The 18,382-nt window shown below is 38.5% G+C and overlaps 2 protein-coding genes across 28 annotated transcripts in view; one reads left to right on the top strand and one right to left on the bottom strand.

Annotated features, from left to right (window-relative positions):
* THSD7B (thrombospondin type 1 domain containing 7B) overlaps positions 1 to 18,382 on the top strand; it is a 726,789-nt gene that overhangs the window by 689,306 nt on the left and 19,101 nt on the right. The window contains exon 20 of the mRNA XM_077861538.1: positions 12,490 to 12,635. Coding sequence (XP_077717664.1) covers positions 12,490 to 12,635 — 146 coding nt within the window. The remainder of the gene's footprint in view (positions 1 to 12,489; positions 12,636 to 18,382) is intronic.
* Positions 1 to 18,382, bottom strand: part of LOC144291774 (uncharacterized) — a 322,394-nt gene that overhangs the window by 9,785 nt on the left and 294,227 nt on the right. For 5 of the 27 annotated variants that reach the window (XR_013359255.1, XR_013359248.1, XR_013359250.1 and 2 more), the window contains one exon: positions 6,271 to 6,814. The exons of 2 other annotated variants lie outside the window; for them this stretch is intronic. The gene's annotated coding sequence lies outside the window, so the exon portion shown is untranslated. Of the gene's footprint in view, positions 1 to 6,240; positions 6,815 to 18,382 lie in introns of those variants that run through there. 20 more of the 27 variants (XR_013359265.1, XR_013359259.1, XR_013359258.1 and 17 more) reach the window with 11 other exon arrangements.

An 18,382-nucleotide genomic window follows, 5' to 3' on the forward strand; every position in this document is an offset into this window, starting at 1 on the left:
GACAAGAATGTGTTCAATGCAAAGGCGATATATCTGTTTATTATTATTTTTGCCTGGCAGTCCTAATTCTGCCACTGTATAAAGTCAGTGAAACTCGACATATCTCTGTGTTATGCTAATATGCTACCTTTAAAAATAAGAGCCTTAACTGTAGGTTTAGTGTTCAGGTATTACTTTAATTTTTCAAACAGCTCTGTTAGTACTGTGGATGCAACAGCCCGTTTGTTAGACAAAAACAAAAGAAAAACCTTTCCATATCTGAATCCCACTATTGGAGAATTTTAGGTAATTAGAGTTTGAACTTAAATTCACCTTTTCTAAGCCTCAGAATAATAAAGAGAAACAATCAAGGGTTTCCTAAGGAAGTAATTTTGTGAACTAACATACCACTGGGACTGAGGAAGAAAAGTTAACTACTTAGAGAAATCAAGTTGCATAAAACATTTGGAAGTCAAATAAGTAGTATCCCTTGGCATTCAATGTAACACTAGTTATAAACCACCTCTAGCCAATTTATAAGGGTCTATTAGTATATCTTCTTGGGAATCCTTTCTTGACCTTTAGATGTCTCGATCTTCTGAATTGTTAGATGTAATAATAAAATACTTTTAAAATAATTTTTAAATAATAAAGCATATTTTAAAATTAAAATTTATTTGAATTTTAAATAAATAAAATGTTAATTCAAGGTATTATTCCATAATCCTGATATCTGTCAGACCCTCCAGTGATCTAAATGAGTGTATATTCCATGTTCCTTTTATTCATCCAACAAAGATTGAATTTTTTTTACCTGTTATCCTGGCACCTACAGTGTCTTCTTTCATTGTCAAAAGTGGCAATGTGAAAAATAAATTATATGGTGACCGTGCTATTTAGACATCTGCTCTCGAAGACAGGATTGTAGAAGTGTATTCATATGTTTTACAAATATTCATCGGATGCTTTCAGAGTGTTGGGCATTCTCCCAACAGCTGAGGCCACACTGTAGGGAAGAGAAAGGACCCCAGGCAAACAGAGTCCCTTGACTTTATTAAAGAAATATTCCAGTAGAAAATTGGATGGTGATGACAAGACAGATAGCAAATAACCGAGAAAATAAACACAAAAATGGCCAGTGTCCAAGAGGAAACCCAAACAGATCATGTGACGGAGCATAAGGAGATCAAGTATTTTGCACGGGAGTGGGGGATAGTGGGATAGTGCTCTTACTCAACTTCACAAGCATTTTCTGACTACCTCTAACATGCAAGGCTGTCAGGACCTACAGACAAAAACCTAAAACTAAAGTATTTTTCTAATTATATTTGTGCCCTATTTCAGTCTTAAATAAATTGAACGGTACAAAGGAGAATAGGACACATAGCCATAGAATTTTTAAACACCCACCCTCTGATATTGCTGAGGCAGCCTTTGTGGTTACATTACATTATACCCCACAGCTCCCAAACTTCTCCCCAGTTGCAGCCCCAGTCTTAAGAGCACCACTGTTTTCTGATCATCACCTACCCCCGCCATGGGCAGATAGTAATGTGTCCAAAATGAGAGAATTGTGTATTTAGATCATGCCTTAATCCTCGTGCAGCACGACCTAAAAGCAATAAGCAAACAGTGATAATCAAAAGCAAAAATGTATGGCACAGATGAATGTGTTTCTTAAAAGAGACCAAACTCTGGAGCTGAAAGGATTGGAAACTATCATTGAAAAGCATCTGTACCTTCTCCCTTCTGAGACAGTGTGCCAGCGGCTGTCTTTTGTATGAGCCGCTTTCATTTTTTCAACTGGTGGTGGCAATGGGACAGAAACCATGAGAAGAGATAGTTTATTTAGTCGCATTAAAGTGGGCAAGCAAGTTGCACGGGAGTCTGACTCCAGCACCTGCGGCTCTCGGCTGACTTCTTTATCAAAGGCAAAAAAGTTCACACAGTTAGTTGTCTCAGTTTATAAATTTGCTCCTGTCAGGCAAACGCTGGTGTGCTAGATGTCTCAGATGCTCCCTCACAAGCCATACTTCGCCATCAGATCCACAGAACTACATTGATCTGGGAAGAGATTTTGAAATGAGCTCTTCCTTTATTTTCCAAGTGTCTGGATTGCCTCTTTAATGTACACCTGATGCTTGGCATATACTTTCTAATTGTGTTAAAGATTTCAAGGTCAGAACAGTTCGAATCCAATTTATTTCACGTTAGAGAGAGACTGATTCTAAGCTTCCACTAAGGGATCTTTTTAGATAGATTTCAAAGATCAAAGCTTGTAATAGAAGAGCTTAATATTTGGATTAGTCATGTTCTTTGTTGAATTTTCATCAGTTCAATGGAATGTAGAACTCCCTAAATTTAGCATATCATGAATTATTCATGATTATTATTTAACTGATAACACTCTAAGAATGTCATTAATCCCAAACTATGATTTCTTTCCTATTTCATATTTTTAATTCAATGTACATGAGTTTATAATTTCCATATTATGTAATCCAGCCTGATTCTTTGTTTCCCAGTTGGCATATAATTTTTCTGTCAACTCTAGCCTATAATGAAAAAATAATTTTGTATTAACTCCAAAGTACCACAACTTAGTGATTTTGCTTATTATTATTATTATTTTTTTAGCAAAGGTAAGCTAGTAACCGTCATTTTTAGTGTCTGTATAACTGTCATTTTTAGTGTCTGTATTTCCAGTGTGGTATCCTTTATCAGGCACAGTCCAACAGTTATAACACTTCAAACATATTTCTTATATCAAGCAATTAGTTCCTATGACAAGAGAATAAGAAGCTAAATTATTAGAACGGCAGAATGGGGAACACAAAAGACTGAACAGGAAACCAGAAGATCTGAGCTGTCAAGCTGGCTTTTCCCATGGCAAGTTGTAGGACTTTGAACGAGGTTTTGCAGAACTCACTTGCACTACTTTTTATCTGTAAACTGATGAAATGTTACAATAATTGCTTTTTAACATCTGTTGGTCAGAGACACAGATGTTATAGCCAGGAGTGTTTTAGGAACTTGTTACAACAACACTACAAAGTATAGGCATAGGCAGAACTTTACAGGTGAGGTGATAAACAGGTAACCTGCTCAAGGTCATGTAGCTTGTCAGTTACCAAGGAAAGAGTCAAACCCGGGTTCAGGTGTCTCCAAAGCCCCCTTTGTTCCACTTTGCCCCTTTGCATCTGACACTGTACTTGTGTATGTTTATGCTATGTCCATGGCCCTGTGTATCACTTTTGTAAAAATTCTCATAACTTATAGATATTTTAAAAAATAAGACAAAATGGATCTCAGATTGGAACACAAAGGGTGGTAAGGATTTTAAGAAGTCCCTCAGATTTTTAAGCCTCCTAAATGTATACTTATTTCATGATCAATAATGTTGCATATTATCTAGTCCATCAGTTGGGATGTAGCTGCAAGGAGACAATACTACCAGGGAAACATTTGACTCTGATGGACACTGTAGCTGCAGGACGGCCAGAATCACTCTCTCTGCCCTTGCATCACAATGGAAGCTCCTTATTGAGATATTTCTGCTATGTATAGGTTTTTACAGTGGTCTATCAAGTTTTGTTAGCTTTTAATGGGACTGACATGTGATTGTTGTGAGTAGAATGGGAAGTGAGTGGCCCAGAGCACACTACGAAGTCTGGAGCTCTGTATTTCCAAGCAAAGCCAAAGGTGCCTAATCTTCTGTCCTAATGCATGATACCATTGTCTGTCTTGATCTCTAAAACTATGATCTTGTTATTTCTTACTTAGCTGACCTCACTCCTAGATAGATAGGGTTCGGACTAGCCTACTTTACTATGAAAGGCTTATGGAACCTTTATCTTGCCTGATTGAGTGTTCTCTAGGATGACAGGTATCTGGGTGCCTGCAGCAATTTTCAGATAGACCAAGGAATCCCTCTATAGGGGAAACTCTTGGACCATAGCTCTGAATGCAGAACTGTTACCATGTCTTCCATCTGTAGCAATGCTAACCATAGGCCAAAGATCAGTTGCAGATCAGGGCCAAATTTTTTTCCCACTCTGTTACATTAGAGAACAACATTGATTCCAAATCCACCTTCACCAGAGTGTATATTTAAAACAATGTTTACACTTAAACTTTGATAAAAAAAAAATCCAGGCAGTACTTTTTTGTTGTTTTTTTAAGTAAACCCCACACCACACTTGCAGCTCAAACTCACGACACCAAAATCAAGAGTCAAACATCCTACCAACAAAGCCAGCCAGGCACCTCAAAGTGATATTTTCAAGATAATTAAATAGTAGATTCCAGTCTAAAGAGCCCCATGAAATTAACTGAACATTTTAGACACTGTAACCTTCCAATGCTTTCAGAAATTTACTGACAAGTACCCAAAACAATAAAGAGCTATCAGAGTGGAAGACATTAGTACTATAATTACTTTTTTTACTAAAAGAAAATAGGAAATTTATTAATACAGACAACACATTTTTTAAAAGATTTTATTTATTCATTCATGAAAGACACATAGAGAGAGAGAAGCATAAACAGAGGCAGAGGAAGAAAGAAGCTTCATGCAGGGAGCCTGATGTGGGACTCGATCCCGGGTCTCCAGGACCACACCCTGAGCCAAAGGCGGACACTCAACCGCTGAGCCACCCAGTGGCTCAACACCCTGTGTTGTCCTTAGACAACATATTTATTGCAGAGTAGACTAAGTACATATCTCAGTCTTATCCAAGTAGTCTGACAATTACAGCATAACACCTGATGCCTGACTTGGACCAGATGAAAACTTTTGAGAAGCACATGCTTTTGGAGTAATATAGATCTTTGTTCCAATCCTGCTAGCTGGGTGATCTTGCAAAAAATATTTAACTCTTTGAGCTTCAGTTTATGAAGTGAGAATAGTAATAACTGTGTCTAAAGCAGAGTCTAAGATTGAGATTCTTGTTGAAGTGATTTATTTGAGGGTGGTGGGAAGAACAGATGCTCTCAGGAGAAGGGGGCCACAAAGCAAGAAGGGTAAGGAAGGAAAAAGAACTAAGCAAGAATATGCTGTATCACCTCTGTATCATAGCACATTATATTCACTTAAGTAACTTAGTCCCTCCCTTCCTAACAAGGAATACTTTTGCAATGACAAAAGGTATTATACAATAAATTGCCTTAACCAGAAACATATGTGATAAAAATTGATTAATAGATTGATATGACCAGCTATTAATGAGGTTTTTGCTAGAATCCCCTTGCTTCTTTTTATTTTGTCATCTGCTAGTATTTGCTACTAATATTAAGTAGCAGGCACCAAAAGCTTAAGAATAAATTCATAGGAAGAAATACTTAAAAGTGGAAACACTGTATTCAATAACCTAATTGATCAGTGCACATCAGAAAGGACCACCATCAAATCAAGGTTAGTGACATTGAGCCCCATCCTTCATAGTATAAGTTGGCCAGTCCCTTGTAGATGTAAGCTCTGGAAGACCATTCCTTGCCAACAATTATGCATAAGCCTTGAAAACTCAGTTCCTACTTACAAGAAATAATGCCCAAGTGGAAAGCAAACCAGTCATATTATTCAAATAACATGCTATAAGCTCAGAGTGACTTCTTATACTACTGTTACTATATTTATATGTCTACGGTGCATTGGAGTTTATGGGAATGTTCCTCTAAATTGCTCAGATATTTTACTTAATGAACTATTTAAGGTTAAAACAGGTATATTCTTTATTGCTCATTATTCTTGCATTTCCTTTTTCACTGTCCCCTACATACATACTTTGCATTGTTTGCCTGGTCATATTCAAACTGTCCAGAGCCATCAAAACCATAATTTTCATTTAATCTAGTGACCATAGTCAGGGCCACAGAAGAACTATTGTGTAAAGCGTGTAACGTAAAGATACATGATGGCTGGCTCCCTGGATCTGAAAGTCTGGTCAGAGAACAATTGCATTGACTCCATTTCCTTTTATGAATTTATAAATTAACAAATACTTAAACAGTTTTGAGAGGTTTTTTACTGCTTATATTTTCCACATTCCCTTTGTCAGTGGAGCCCCAGAGTAAAGTCTGAATACTTCAATGAGAATGTGATCCAATATGCTTTAAACCTATATGCAGGTACCAATATAGGCTTCTCTTTGGGTATGTATGTGGTGTGTGCATGTGTGTATGTGTGTGTGTTACCATTTGTGTATCTCGTCTGTTTTTTTTTTCGTTGTCTGTTTTTTTAATCGAGTTCTTACCATGTAATTCTTTTTCTTTCATTGCAAGTAATTATTGCTAATTTAACAGTAGGTCCAATATCACTGTTGCTCATAATGAGTTCCCAATATTCCTCAAGAGAGGAGAGGAAAAGACTCAGAGAATTGCTAGCTAACATACCCTACTATAATTTGGGTCTTTATTAAATTGGAAACATATTTTGTAAAGGAGTCCTTTTCTCTCTTTTATAGCCTGATGAGTAGATGAACAGAGTCAATTTCTGTTTCTACATCTCATTGGTACTGCTTGTTAAACACCTTATCTATAGCTACTATTGAATTCAGGTTCCAAAGAGATTCCTAGTCCTGTATCTTTTACTTTTATTGAAAAACATAAACCAAACAAGGGGAATCCAGACAGAGTGTCAAAGAAAATGCCCCTATTTTCAGATTGGAAGCACTAGTTTATGCATGGTAGCAATCTTCACTCTTATTCTGAGGGCAGAAGAAATCCAAGCTATGGTGTAAGACGTTTGGTGGGTTGGGAATCATTAAGGATTTCATAGTTGCATGCATTTCGTATCATAAGCCATGTAGAATACCAGTAAAAGCAGCCAAGGCCCGTTCTAGGAATAGATATGAAATATTAGTTATTAAAATAAAGGTTAAAAATAGAAGTTTGCTATATTTTAGACATACTGTTTATTTTAGACATACTGTTAAGGTGATTTATATATGGTATTTTTTAATTTATATAATCAAGATGAGATGACTCTCAGGAATCTTGTCATCTCAGTATTTTTCACCTGAATCAGCATAATTGTGAGTTCTGAGGAAGCCAAACCCTTTATAATGTCAAAATATTCACTAATGAACTGGCCATGTATGAAGCCATCCCTCAACCAACAACCTTTCTACACTGACATGTTCCGTCATTTCATCTTCGGTCTCTAGCTGCAAATAGCTTCTGTACCCAGAACAAAAGGATACAAAATGGAACAATCTGTACACCAAAGATTAGAGGGAGCACTTGAGAAAATTGATGAAAAGTGAGTGGAAGGCCAAAGACCCTGATGACCAAACTACAAAAGCCAGTCATGAAAAATTGATTTTATAGGGTAATTATAAAATTACATGAGAAATATTAGTAGCTGATTTATTATTCATCCTAATGATTCATTATTGCAATTATCCTCTACATGGTAGTTGATATTAGATCAAATAAACTCACCTGCATACCTTTCAGTTCCAGAAAAAGTCACATTTAGACATTGTTATTTATTAAAAATAATTTAATTCCCATTTAAGCAGATTGATTATTTTTTTAAGATTTTTTATTTATTTATTCATGAGAGACAGAGAGAGAGAGAGAGAGAGAGGCAGAGACACAGGCAGAGGGAGAAGCAGGCTCCACACAGGGAGCCTGACGTGGGACTCGATCCTGGGACTCCAGGATCAGGCCCTGAACTGAAGGTGGTGCTAAACCGCTGAGCCACCCGGGCTGCCCAAGCAGATTGATTATTAAGTGGCATTTTCCCCAGCATGAATTATCCTCAGAAAATAAGAACTTTCTGTATACTTTATTTTACAGAAGAGGAAATTCATGTTCAGAGGAGTTAAAATACTTCTATGTAGTCACATCATTTATGAGCTGTTAATTTGAGAGAACTGTTTTCAACTAGAGAATTTTGATGCCAAGTCCAGGTTTCTTTTCACCATACATCAGCTATTTTAAAATTCTCTTTTTCTTATATTCTATATCACCTTGAAACTTTAAATATCTTTAATTTGACCACATTTTCCACTGCTTTACCCGTCACATGAAAATTTACTATCACCAAAACAATTTCTTTAGGCTCCTGATTTTACAGGTTCCTTTTAGAATAATCAGTGTTAAGAGATATTGCTTGATTGAATATTCCATCCAGTTTTGTATGTGGGATCCCAGGCAATTTTAGACTACTACCATTGGAGATGGTGGACCTCCTTATTGATACCACCTGTATTCCATGTAGCTAGATTTAATATTTACAACTTCAGAATTTGTGAAAGAGTGAATAACTTGGGGGGTGTTTTCTCTGATTTATTTATATAACCCAAATACCTGACTTAAGAGAAAAAAGAGGGGTGCCTTGGTTAACTGGCTGACTTAGGCTTAGGTCATGATCTTGGGGTTTTGGAATTGAGCCCTGCCTCCGTCACAGGGAGTCTGATGTGGGACTTGATCCCAGGACCCCGGGATCATGCCCTGAGCCAAAGGCAGACACTCAACCACTGAACCACCCAGGCATCCCTGTCAGTCTTATGTAATACCTAATGCTCATTACATCACATGCGTTCCTTAATGTCCATCACCCAGTTACACCATCCCACTACCTCCTCCCCTCCAGTAACTCTCAATCTCTTTCCTATGGTTAAGAGTCTCTCATGGTTTATCTCCCTCTTTGATTTCATCTTATTTTATTTTTTCCTGTATTCTCCTATGATCCTCTGTTATGTTTCTTAAATTCACATGAGTGAGATCATATGATAATTATCTTTCTCTGATTGACTTATTTTACTTAGCATAATACACTCTAGTTCCATCCACGTCATTGCAAATGGCAAGATTTCAATTTTTTGATGGCTGAGTAATAATTCCAGTGTGTGTGTGTGTGTGTGTGTGTGTGTGTGTGTGTATTACACACCACATCTTTATTCAGTGAGCAGTCTACTCCCTCTGGTCCTTCCCTGCTCATGTTCTTGCCCTCCAAAATAAATAAATAAGATCTTTTTTAAAAGGGAACTTAATAAAAGATATTAAGTACCCCACAGAAACCTTTTATACACTCATACCTTCATTAGCAATATTTTTGTCATTGAACTTTAATATTAGCCATTTAAACAAGACAATATACTTCAAAACGTAGGATTATTATAAGCTCTATGGTTTTAAAAATGTGTTCTTGGTAGTAATTGGCATTGTTTGAAAACCTTATTTTTGTGTTAGGATAGCAAAAGGCAGAGGAAGTCATATGGCTGTGCTTTCAATGAATGATTTTAAGACTTCATCATTTCAAAAAGTAATAGCATCATTTTTTTCTGTTGAATACATTAGGTTCCCCCCACCTCTATGTCCAGCAAAAGATATCAGTCACTTTAATAGAAATAATTTTTAAAAGTTCCAAAGTAATGGCCATCTGCATGCCACCAATTCAAGAACAAACTAGAAATTATTTGCTTGTAATAAAATAGAGCCTCTTTAGCTGTGATAAAGGCAACACTGCATTGCTATTATTCTCACAGCGATGGATAGAATAGAATGCAATTATAATGACGTTTAGGGTAACAGGCATTTAGGTCAAGAGAATAAACATAAAGATTATTATAAAACTGAAGAGTATTCAAGCAAGAATTAATGTAAAATCTTGAGCCAAATGCATTCACCAAGCAGGGGCAACATTTCATACTAATGTGTCCAACCAGTATGATTTAAGTGATGCTGGAAGGAACACCAGTTCAAAAATGCATCGTCTTCATAGGAACTTGGCACTTGCAGAATGGGTCAATACTGTTGTTTACCAAGCATGTGTCATTGTTGACTCAAATTTTACCTTCATCCAAAGTTCTTTTTATGTTTCCTATGAAAAACTATGGTAAGTAGCTATCCTTGCTCTCTCAACCCAGGGCTAATACAGCAGCCTCTGGAACAAAACTTTGAGTTTGAATCCTATTCTGCAACTTACTCATGTTTTTTGACCTTAGACAAGTGACTTAAAGTCTCCCTCATTTTCCTTATCCATAATATAGGAAGAATTTTCCTTTAGGGTTGTAAATATTCTTCAGCATGTCAGTATTTAGAATATTACCTTAGTATTTGGTACCTGCTCAATAATTGTATTGATATATCATCACATATTTTCAGATACTAGATATCATGAAAATATGAATTAAACAAATATTCAGTTAGTGCCTAATATATGTGAAGCACCATGGTAGGGACAGAAGCCCAAACCTCAAGGAATGGAGCATGCAGTGATTAGAACCTCCTAGGGGTGCCTGGGTGGCTCAGTCAGTTAAGCATAGGATTCTTTTTTTTTTTTTTTAAGATTTTATTTATTCATTCATGACAGAGAGAGAAAGAGAGAGAGAGAGAGAGAGAGAGGCAGAGACACAGGCAGAGGGAGAAGCAGGCTCCATGCTGGGAGCCTGACGTGGGACTCCATCCCAGGACTCCAGGATCACGCCCTGGGCTGAAGGTGGCGCTAAACCACTAGGCCACCTGGGGATCCCAAGCATCCAATTCTTTTTTTTTTTAATTTATTTTTTATTGGTGTTCAATTTACTAACATACAGAATAACCCCCAGTGCCCATCACCCATTCACTCCCATCCCCCGCCCTCCTCCCCTTCTACCACCCCTAGTTCGTTTCCCAGAGTTAGCAGTCTTTACGTTCTGTCTCCCTTTCTGATATTTCCCACACATTTCTTCTCCCTTCCCTTATATTCCCTTTCACTATTATTTATATTCCCCAAATGAATGAGAACATATAATGTTTGTCCTTCTCCGACTGACTTACTTCACTCAGCATAATACCCTCCAGTTCCATCCACGTTGAAGCAAATGGTGGGTGTCAGCTCAGGTCTCAATCACAGGGTGGTGAGTTCAAGCCCTGTGTTGGGCTCTACACTGGGAGTGGAGCCTAATTTAAAACAAAACCCAAAACCTCCTAGTTTTCCTGTTTTCCTCAAAGGTCTTCTCAGAGGGAATTAGTTTACTACAAAACCCAATCTTCTGATGGCCAGAGGTACCTGGATGGCTCAGTAGTTGAGCATCTGCCTTCAGCTCAGGTTGTGCTCCTGGGGTCCTAGGATTGAGTCCCTTCCCTGCAGGGAGCCTGATTCTCGCTCTGCATCTCTTTGTGTCTCTCATGAATAAATAGGTAAAATCTTTAAAAAAAAAAAAAATCTTCTGGTGGCCAGTAAGAGGTCTAGTCCACTGAAAGGTGAGTCACTCTTACTTGTCTCTGAACTTGAGGGCATCTGAGAATTACTCCTACCCAGGGCTTTCAAGTGAATTCTGTGTTGAAGTCCTTTCTAGCTTTCCATTTTTCTTAATATATAAATCTAGAATCTTTGATATCAACTAAAGGATCCCACTTTAAACAGCTTTGATGGCATTGCTTCAACCTATCCTTCATCTATCTCTTTCTCGGCCACATTGGCCTTCGGCCAGTTCTTCAAATAGGGTTTACTCCTTTGCATCTCAGGACTTCTTTACATGTCCTTTCTTCAGCATGAGACACTTTCTGTACATCATGTCTAGCTGACTTTAGACTTCTGCTTAAAGGTCAGCTGTTCACGGAAGTATTTTCTGATTTCTTCCAGATTGGCATATATCCCCATAACAAACTACTTGCATATAGTACCTCATCAACAACAACAACAAAAAAAAGTTGAGGACAGGATTGAGTGGGGGAGAGAGCAAGGGAGAAACATGGACATTTAAATTCTGTCCATTATTCTCCTTTAATGGGTTTATGACCTGATGCCTCTGAGTGGGCATAAAATGACATGGGTACCTTGCTCTTTCCTTGGCTATTCCCATTAACCAGTTTCCCTTTTTTTAAATATATATATGAAATGGAATACTGGTATTTGAACATGTGTTTTCAAACATAATGCCTCCTTCACAGAAGCTAACAACTTTATCTTATGAAAAAAAGAATTTGGCCCTAAATTGTAGGAAGATTGTCCATATTAATTGAGAGATAGCCTGGAAACCTTGGAGTGGCACCTTCCTAAGGAATTTTCTAGAGTAATTTGGGTTGTGTGCAATTTTTCCTCTACTTGCTAATTTAGAACCTAACAAAGGTACAACTCTATTTTTAATATTTTTAATCTTAGCCTAAAATACAAGCTCCATGATGGCAGAAGCTATATCTGGCAATTTCATCCCTGTATCCCTAGCACATAGCAAGACGCCTAGATCATACTGGAGCTTAATAAATATTTGTTGAATTAACAAACATTCCCCCAGTGTTTACAGGGTCAGTCTGGGCAACAACACAGAGTTTGGAGTTCAGAAGACTAAAGAAGTAGAAGGCAGACAGAATTCCAAAACCTGAAGCATTATGCAGACCTTATAGAACCTGTGTGGCCCTAGAGACCTAACTTAAAATGGCAGGAAACCTGAGAGCCAGCCATGACAAAGTTCAGCATATTTTATGAAGACTTATGCATGTCAGGCAACATTCTGTCTTTTAATTCCCTTTCTAAGCCAGACTGTAAACAAAAAGCCAACGCCTTCCTTATCATTTTAGGTCGAATGAGCCGGACTCGATTTATAATTATGCCAACCCAAGGAGAAGGACGGCCGTGCCCCACAGAGCTCACCCAGCAGAAAACCTGCCCAGTGACACCCTGCTACAGCTGGGTCCTCGGAAACTGGTCCACATGTAAATTGGAGGTAGGTCACCTGATGATACTTAAAGAAATGCTGCTTAGTACATCTGAAGCATCTGGGCAACCTATGCACTGATGGAATAAATTTTACAGCACCAGGGGCCTGGCACGATGTATTTTTATACAATAGAGCTCATGCAAAACTACAACCAAAAGTCTAACCTCATGCCAAGTGTTGTTGCTAGGAAAATAGCCATTCATTAGGCACTGATTCTAACAGGGTCAAGGGGCTTTCATTCATTCTCTTAGGTAGCCTCAGGAATACAATATTATGTTCTTGGCTTCTTGAAAATATCAAGTGTTATTTAATTAGGCAAAACCCTGATGCAATGGAAATGCATAGCTTGCTGGGTACCGTATTTCTTAAAAGAGGCATTTTTAGGCTTAGGCAAAATCTTGCATATGGGCAGAAAACCAAAAGTGTATGAAAGTTATATTTTAACATTATTACACGAACCAAGGTTACTCCATTTTCCTCAATGATTACTTTTTTATTGACCTGAAATATAAATGCCTCGCAACATCATATATCATATACCCAGAGCTTTTGCTGGATCAGCAAAGATCCTCCACCACATTTTCTCTGTGGTTTCTTGTGTGAGAAAAAGCACATTGATTTTCTTTATTTTCTTATTTTACTAGTTTATCCTTCGGTTCATATTGCAAAGCACATTTTAATTAGGTAACAATAATTGTGATTATGTGTTAAGAAATCTGCAGAGTATTCTCATAGAGATGTTTAGTGTTCCTGTCAGGATGACATTGTCATGCAGCATTACTATCTTGCAGAAGTTAAATGCCCATGTATTTTAATAAGTCCCAGAGGAACAAAAACGTGTGCTACATTTGTTCAGTCTCTTTTTACAGAAAATAAGATAACCATGCTCATTAATTCAATAGTAACCTAATGGCTTTAAATATGGATACTTTGTCTACTAGTCGAAAATCTTCTTTACTAAATTTTCAGCAATTTTTAAATGCTGCTTGGAATCCCAATAAAGAAATGGAAGGAATATTTTTCCTTAGCACGGTGATAACTATTGACAGAGTAGAGAAAATAAACTCAAAGAATTCAGGAACCCATTGCAGGGGAAGGGAGAAAAAATTAAGAGGGCAGGGAGAAAAGGGAAGAGGCCTGATAAAAACCCCCTGCTCCAAGTCTTTCCAGGCATACAACATACATGTTCTTTCATGCCTTCCCTTTTTCTTTTCTCGGGGGTAAGGAGCCTTTTTCAAACATACAGATCTGCCCACTTGTCTGGGGACATTATGGGGCACTGCCACATGTAGGGTTTCCTTTTGCTGTCACATACTAAGCTTTTGGAGAATGATAGGAGCAAGAGTGGTGGGTTATGAACATTTTCTGTAGAATTGCCAGTGTGGGGCTGAGGGCCTTGGCATCCATTGGAGATACCCAGGCTTGGAGGCCCTTGGAGACCCTAGCAGCAAGTGTATCCAGAAATTTCAGAGCTGCTTTTGATTTCTAGCTGAGCTTATTCTTGTTCATTGGCACCTCCAATCAGGAGGAAACTCCGCAGTTCAACCTAATCCAGGCAAAGCTCTTGAAAAACAAGTCTGTAGTTCATTGTTCTTACCCAAACAGCTCATTCAGCATTCTTCCTTAAAAATTTCGAATGGAACTGAAGCTATTTGAAGATAGATAGTGTATTTAGGAACCCTTACCTGCCACATTTTACTGCCTTGTAGCTAAAATAAGTCACTCAGAAGGGAGAATGAACATAGAAGGTGACATGCCAAAAAAAAAAAAAAAAAAGAGGCAAAAGAGAAAGGGAATCATGATGAAAGGAGTTGAACGTTGCCTGAGTTCTTTTTTTCTTTAATAATAAATTTATTTTTTATTGGTGTTCAATTTGCCAACATACAGAATAACACCCAGTGCTCATCCCAAGTGCCCCCCTCAGTGCCCGTCACCCAGTCACCCCCATCCCCCGCCCTCCTTCCCTTCCACCACCCCTAGTTCGTTTCCCAGAGTTAGGAGTCTTCATGTTCTGTCTCCCTTTCTGATATTTCCCACTCATTTTTCCTCCTTTCCCCTTTATTCCCTTTCACTACTTTTTATATTCCCCAAATGAATGAGACCATATAATGTTTGTCCTTCTCCGATTGACTTACTTCACTCAGCATAATACCCTCCAGTTCCATCCACGTCGAAGCAAATGGTGGGTATTTGTCGTTTCTAAAGGCTGAGTAATATTCCATTGTATACATAGACCACAGCTTCTTTATCCATTCATCTTTCGATGGACACCGAGGCTCCTTCCACAGTTTGGCTATTGTGGCCATTGCTGCTAGAAACATCGGGGCGCAGGTGTCCCAGCGTTTCACTGCATCTGTATCTTTGGGGTAAATCCCCAGCAAGGCAATTGCCGGGTCATAGGGCAGGTCTATTTTTAACTCTTTGAGGAACCTCCACACAGTTTTCCAGAGTGGCTGCACCAGTTCACATTCCCACCAACAGTGTAAGAGGGTTCCCTTTTCTTCGCATCCTCTCCAACATTTGTGGTTTCCTGCCTTGTTAAATTTTCCCCATTCTCACTGCTGTGAGGTGGTATCTCATTGTGGCTTTGATTTGTATTTCCCTGATGAACGTTGCCTGAGTTCAAGCTGCATTTCTGCTTTTCTTGAAGCCTAACCGTGAACTCTTTGTGAGACAGATAACCCAGTATCTTTGTAGCAGGTTGCCTTTTCTTAAATGTATATGTAATCAGAGTTTGGAATTACTGAGTTTGGAAGTACCCGTGGACCTTTGCACACAAAGGAAGATCACTTCTCTCACAGCTGCACTTCTGCCAAATAAATACAGGGTGGGAGCTTGTTCCCTGAAGGTGGCTGTGACGTCCAAATGGCCCACTGCCATCCAGTGGATCAGACTATCAGTGGCACAGTGGATGTGCCAGTTCTGCCATTATCTTATAGAAAGAGATTAGCACAAGGAGTGTTTATCCTCAGGCTTCACTTTTTTGTTTTTTTGGTTTTTTTTTTTTTTTTTTTTTTAGTGTTTTCTTTTTCTTTCCAGATTCCTCAGCTGATAACATGTATGCACACATATGTTGATGAATCTGCCTTAGGTGCTCAGACTAAGTCTAGTGGGCTTAATTTTGGTCAAGGTTCTGGCAGTTCTTAGCTCTGTAAATTTTGCCAACTTATTAAGCTCTCCAAGTCTGTTTTGGTTTTTGTTTATCTCTATCAGGAGAGTGGCAATGGTACCTATTTCTCTAGGAACTTTTGGTAGGGATTACATAGTTTTTATACAGTGCTTATCATGGTACCTGACATGCATTAAGAGCTCAATAAATTTGTTGCTATTATAATTTTGATAAGAACTATGATTATGATTATTATCACCATCTGCCTTTTCACATCTGGTGGAGATGCCAATTCGGAGCATATAAAAACATCCATTAATAATGCGGACAGTGGAGAGTCGGTGAGAGAATCCTCGCTTATCGACAGTCTTGCTCACAGAAGCCTGGGTCTGATTTTAGTCTCTAGTGTATAAAGCTTCATGAATGAGAATGAGTGAATGCTTGCTTTATGAATGAGATTATCATTCTGATACTGATTTCTCTTCCTCTTACGGCCGCTGTTGTCAAAGATAGAAGAGATTAAGGTTGACTATGGACACATACTAGGAGCATATTATTGTTTGTCTTGGTTTTTAAAGGGATCCCTGATGGAGACTTGTTTCCTGTCATTTCTTCACACTCCATCTCCTGGAATGTCAAACAAAACGCGAATCAACTGTATCTTCTGTTACCCAAGGTTCCAGACAGGAAATTTCAAATTTCATACATGCTGCAGTCTTCTGACTCTTCTCTCCAAGTACTCTATAGCAAAATATAACACCTTAGACAATTCTGCAATGGATCCATCATCTGGAATAATAGTTTCCAAGAGAGATCCTTCCCCCAAAAAAGAAATTAAACTTATACTATTTTACACTTCAGAGAGTGAACATTTACGAGAGCAAAATGAATCTACTGTGAATTAACTCTGAATTTCCCCAAAACTGCACGTAGGTTCAAAATTAAGGTGCATTTTTGACAGATTCATAATAGCCATAGAAATGATTACAGCAATTATGAAGTATTGATGAATCTAGTGTGAGATTTGCCATCTTAGATAAACAAATGATAATTCTTGTTCAAACATATTTAGAAGCAAAGGTGATGGCCCCAATTTATGGGCCTATTCAGATTTTCAAGCTTTAAGTTGCTACAACTTGGACCTCCTCTATGTTGGACCTTTTCTTTCTTGCCAGTAGGTCTTTGAATCCTAAATTCCCTATTATGTAAAGAATTTTTCTCAGAGGCCACTCCGTACCAGCCTGGATGTCCAGCAGTCTGCCCTTGGCACTCAGCAGCTGCTGCAACAGTGCCTGCACCTGGCTGGTGCTCAGCACGCCCCTCGGTCCCCAGACCTGCTCCATACCCTGGCCCACGGTCATAACTGCATTAGTCAACCACCTCTTCTTCCTTTGCTCCTGCCATTCCAAAGGCCACAGCAGCTCCAAAGCCTCAGGAAAGCAGTTTTTGGCCCCAGCAAGGGGAATAGCATAAAAAGAACATTAAACCGAGTTTCTCAGTGCAGGGGATAGTTACCAGACTAACACCTAATAATGAATTCATCGATGATAGCACATGACATCCCTGACTGCAGCAGCACAAGTGCAGAGATGGGAGCTCGCTCTAGCTCCTTATCTCTCCCCTCTCCCACTGTATGAGCAGTAGTCATGAAAACTCTAGCTCCTCCACTGACTTCTGCACTTAGTGAGAACTTCTTAGTAACACTCCTCAGAAGTTTAAGGGCATTGCCTGGGATTGCCTCCCTCCCCTATCACGGATGGTACTGGGACATTGGTGTTACAACATGGCCTGCATGGAAGGTACGGGTGACCAAGAAACCAGCTGTGCTTGTTTGTAAAGTTGAGGCCAGCTTGGTGACACACTACCTTGTATCTGCTTTTCCTCCATTCCTGCTATAGTTCTTTACCCCGACTCTTGTCATCCTAGGATTTTACTTCTTTAGCAGAGAAGCTCTGCCTTCAGCTCTGTTTTCTAAGGTATTTATAGAAAAACAGAGCTACTCTCTAAAGCTATCCAAATGTCCAGTGGACTTCGTTTTGATGTATGAGCACCTGACAAAAACTGAGGAGAAAATACTCATGAGTATCTGCCAAAAATGTTATAATAGGAAACCTTTCATCAGGCAGATGGTTAGGTCAGATAACCACTAAGAGCTTTCCTGTTCGAAGTTTCTGTTTCTGTGAGACACTGCACAATTTTTTTCTAATTGCCCAGAAAAATCTGAGTGGGATTTGTATTAAGTACCTTCAAAGAACATTATTCAACACATGAGGCATGCTGGGAAAACAACTTCTTGTGGCAGGAAAGAAATCAGTGTTTTATTAGAAACCCCATCTAAACCATATGAGAAAGTACTGAATTCCCTGCAAAAGAAAAACAGCAGAGAGAGAAATGTGTGCCCCCCGGCCATACATGCTCTCTTGGGGAGTGATTATGGATTAGGCCATTTTAATACATATACCTAGACAAATTTTGTATTGTTTGTTCTTTTTTCAGTCGATCCTGGCTGAGTTCCAAAATGAATCGTCATATTCTGAGTTCATAAATTCCATGGAATAAATTTGCATTTCTACTTCAGCTTCTCTATCAGCTCTAGGAGAATTGCTCAGTGATGCTTTATTGTCAACAATCATAGATAATTCCC

Source organism: Canis aureus, chromosome 20 (genome assembly GCF_053574225.1).
Source record: "Canis aureus isolate CA01 chromosome 20, VMU_Caureus_v.1.0, whole genome shotgun sequence".
Lineage (NCBI taxonomy): Eukaryota > Metazoa > Chordata > Mammalia > Carnivora > Canidae > Canis > Canis aureus.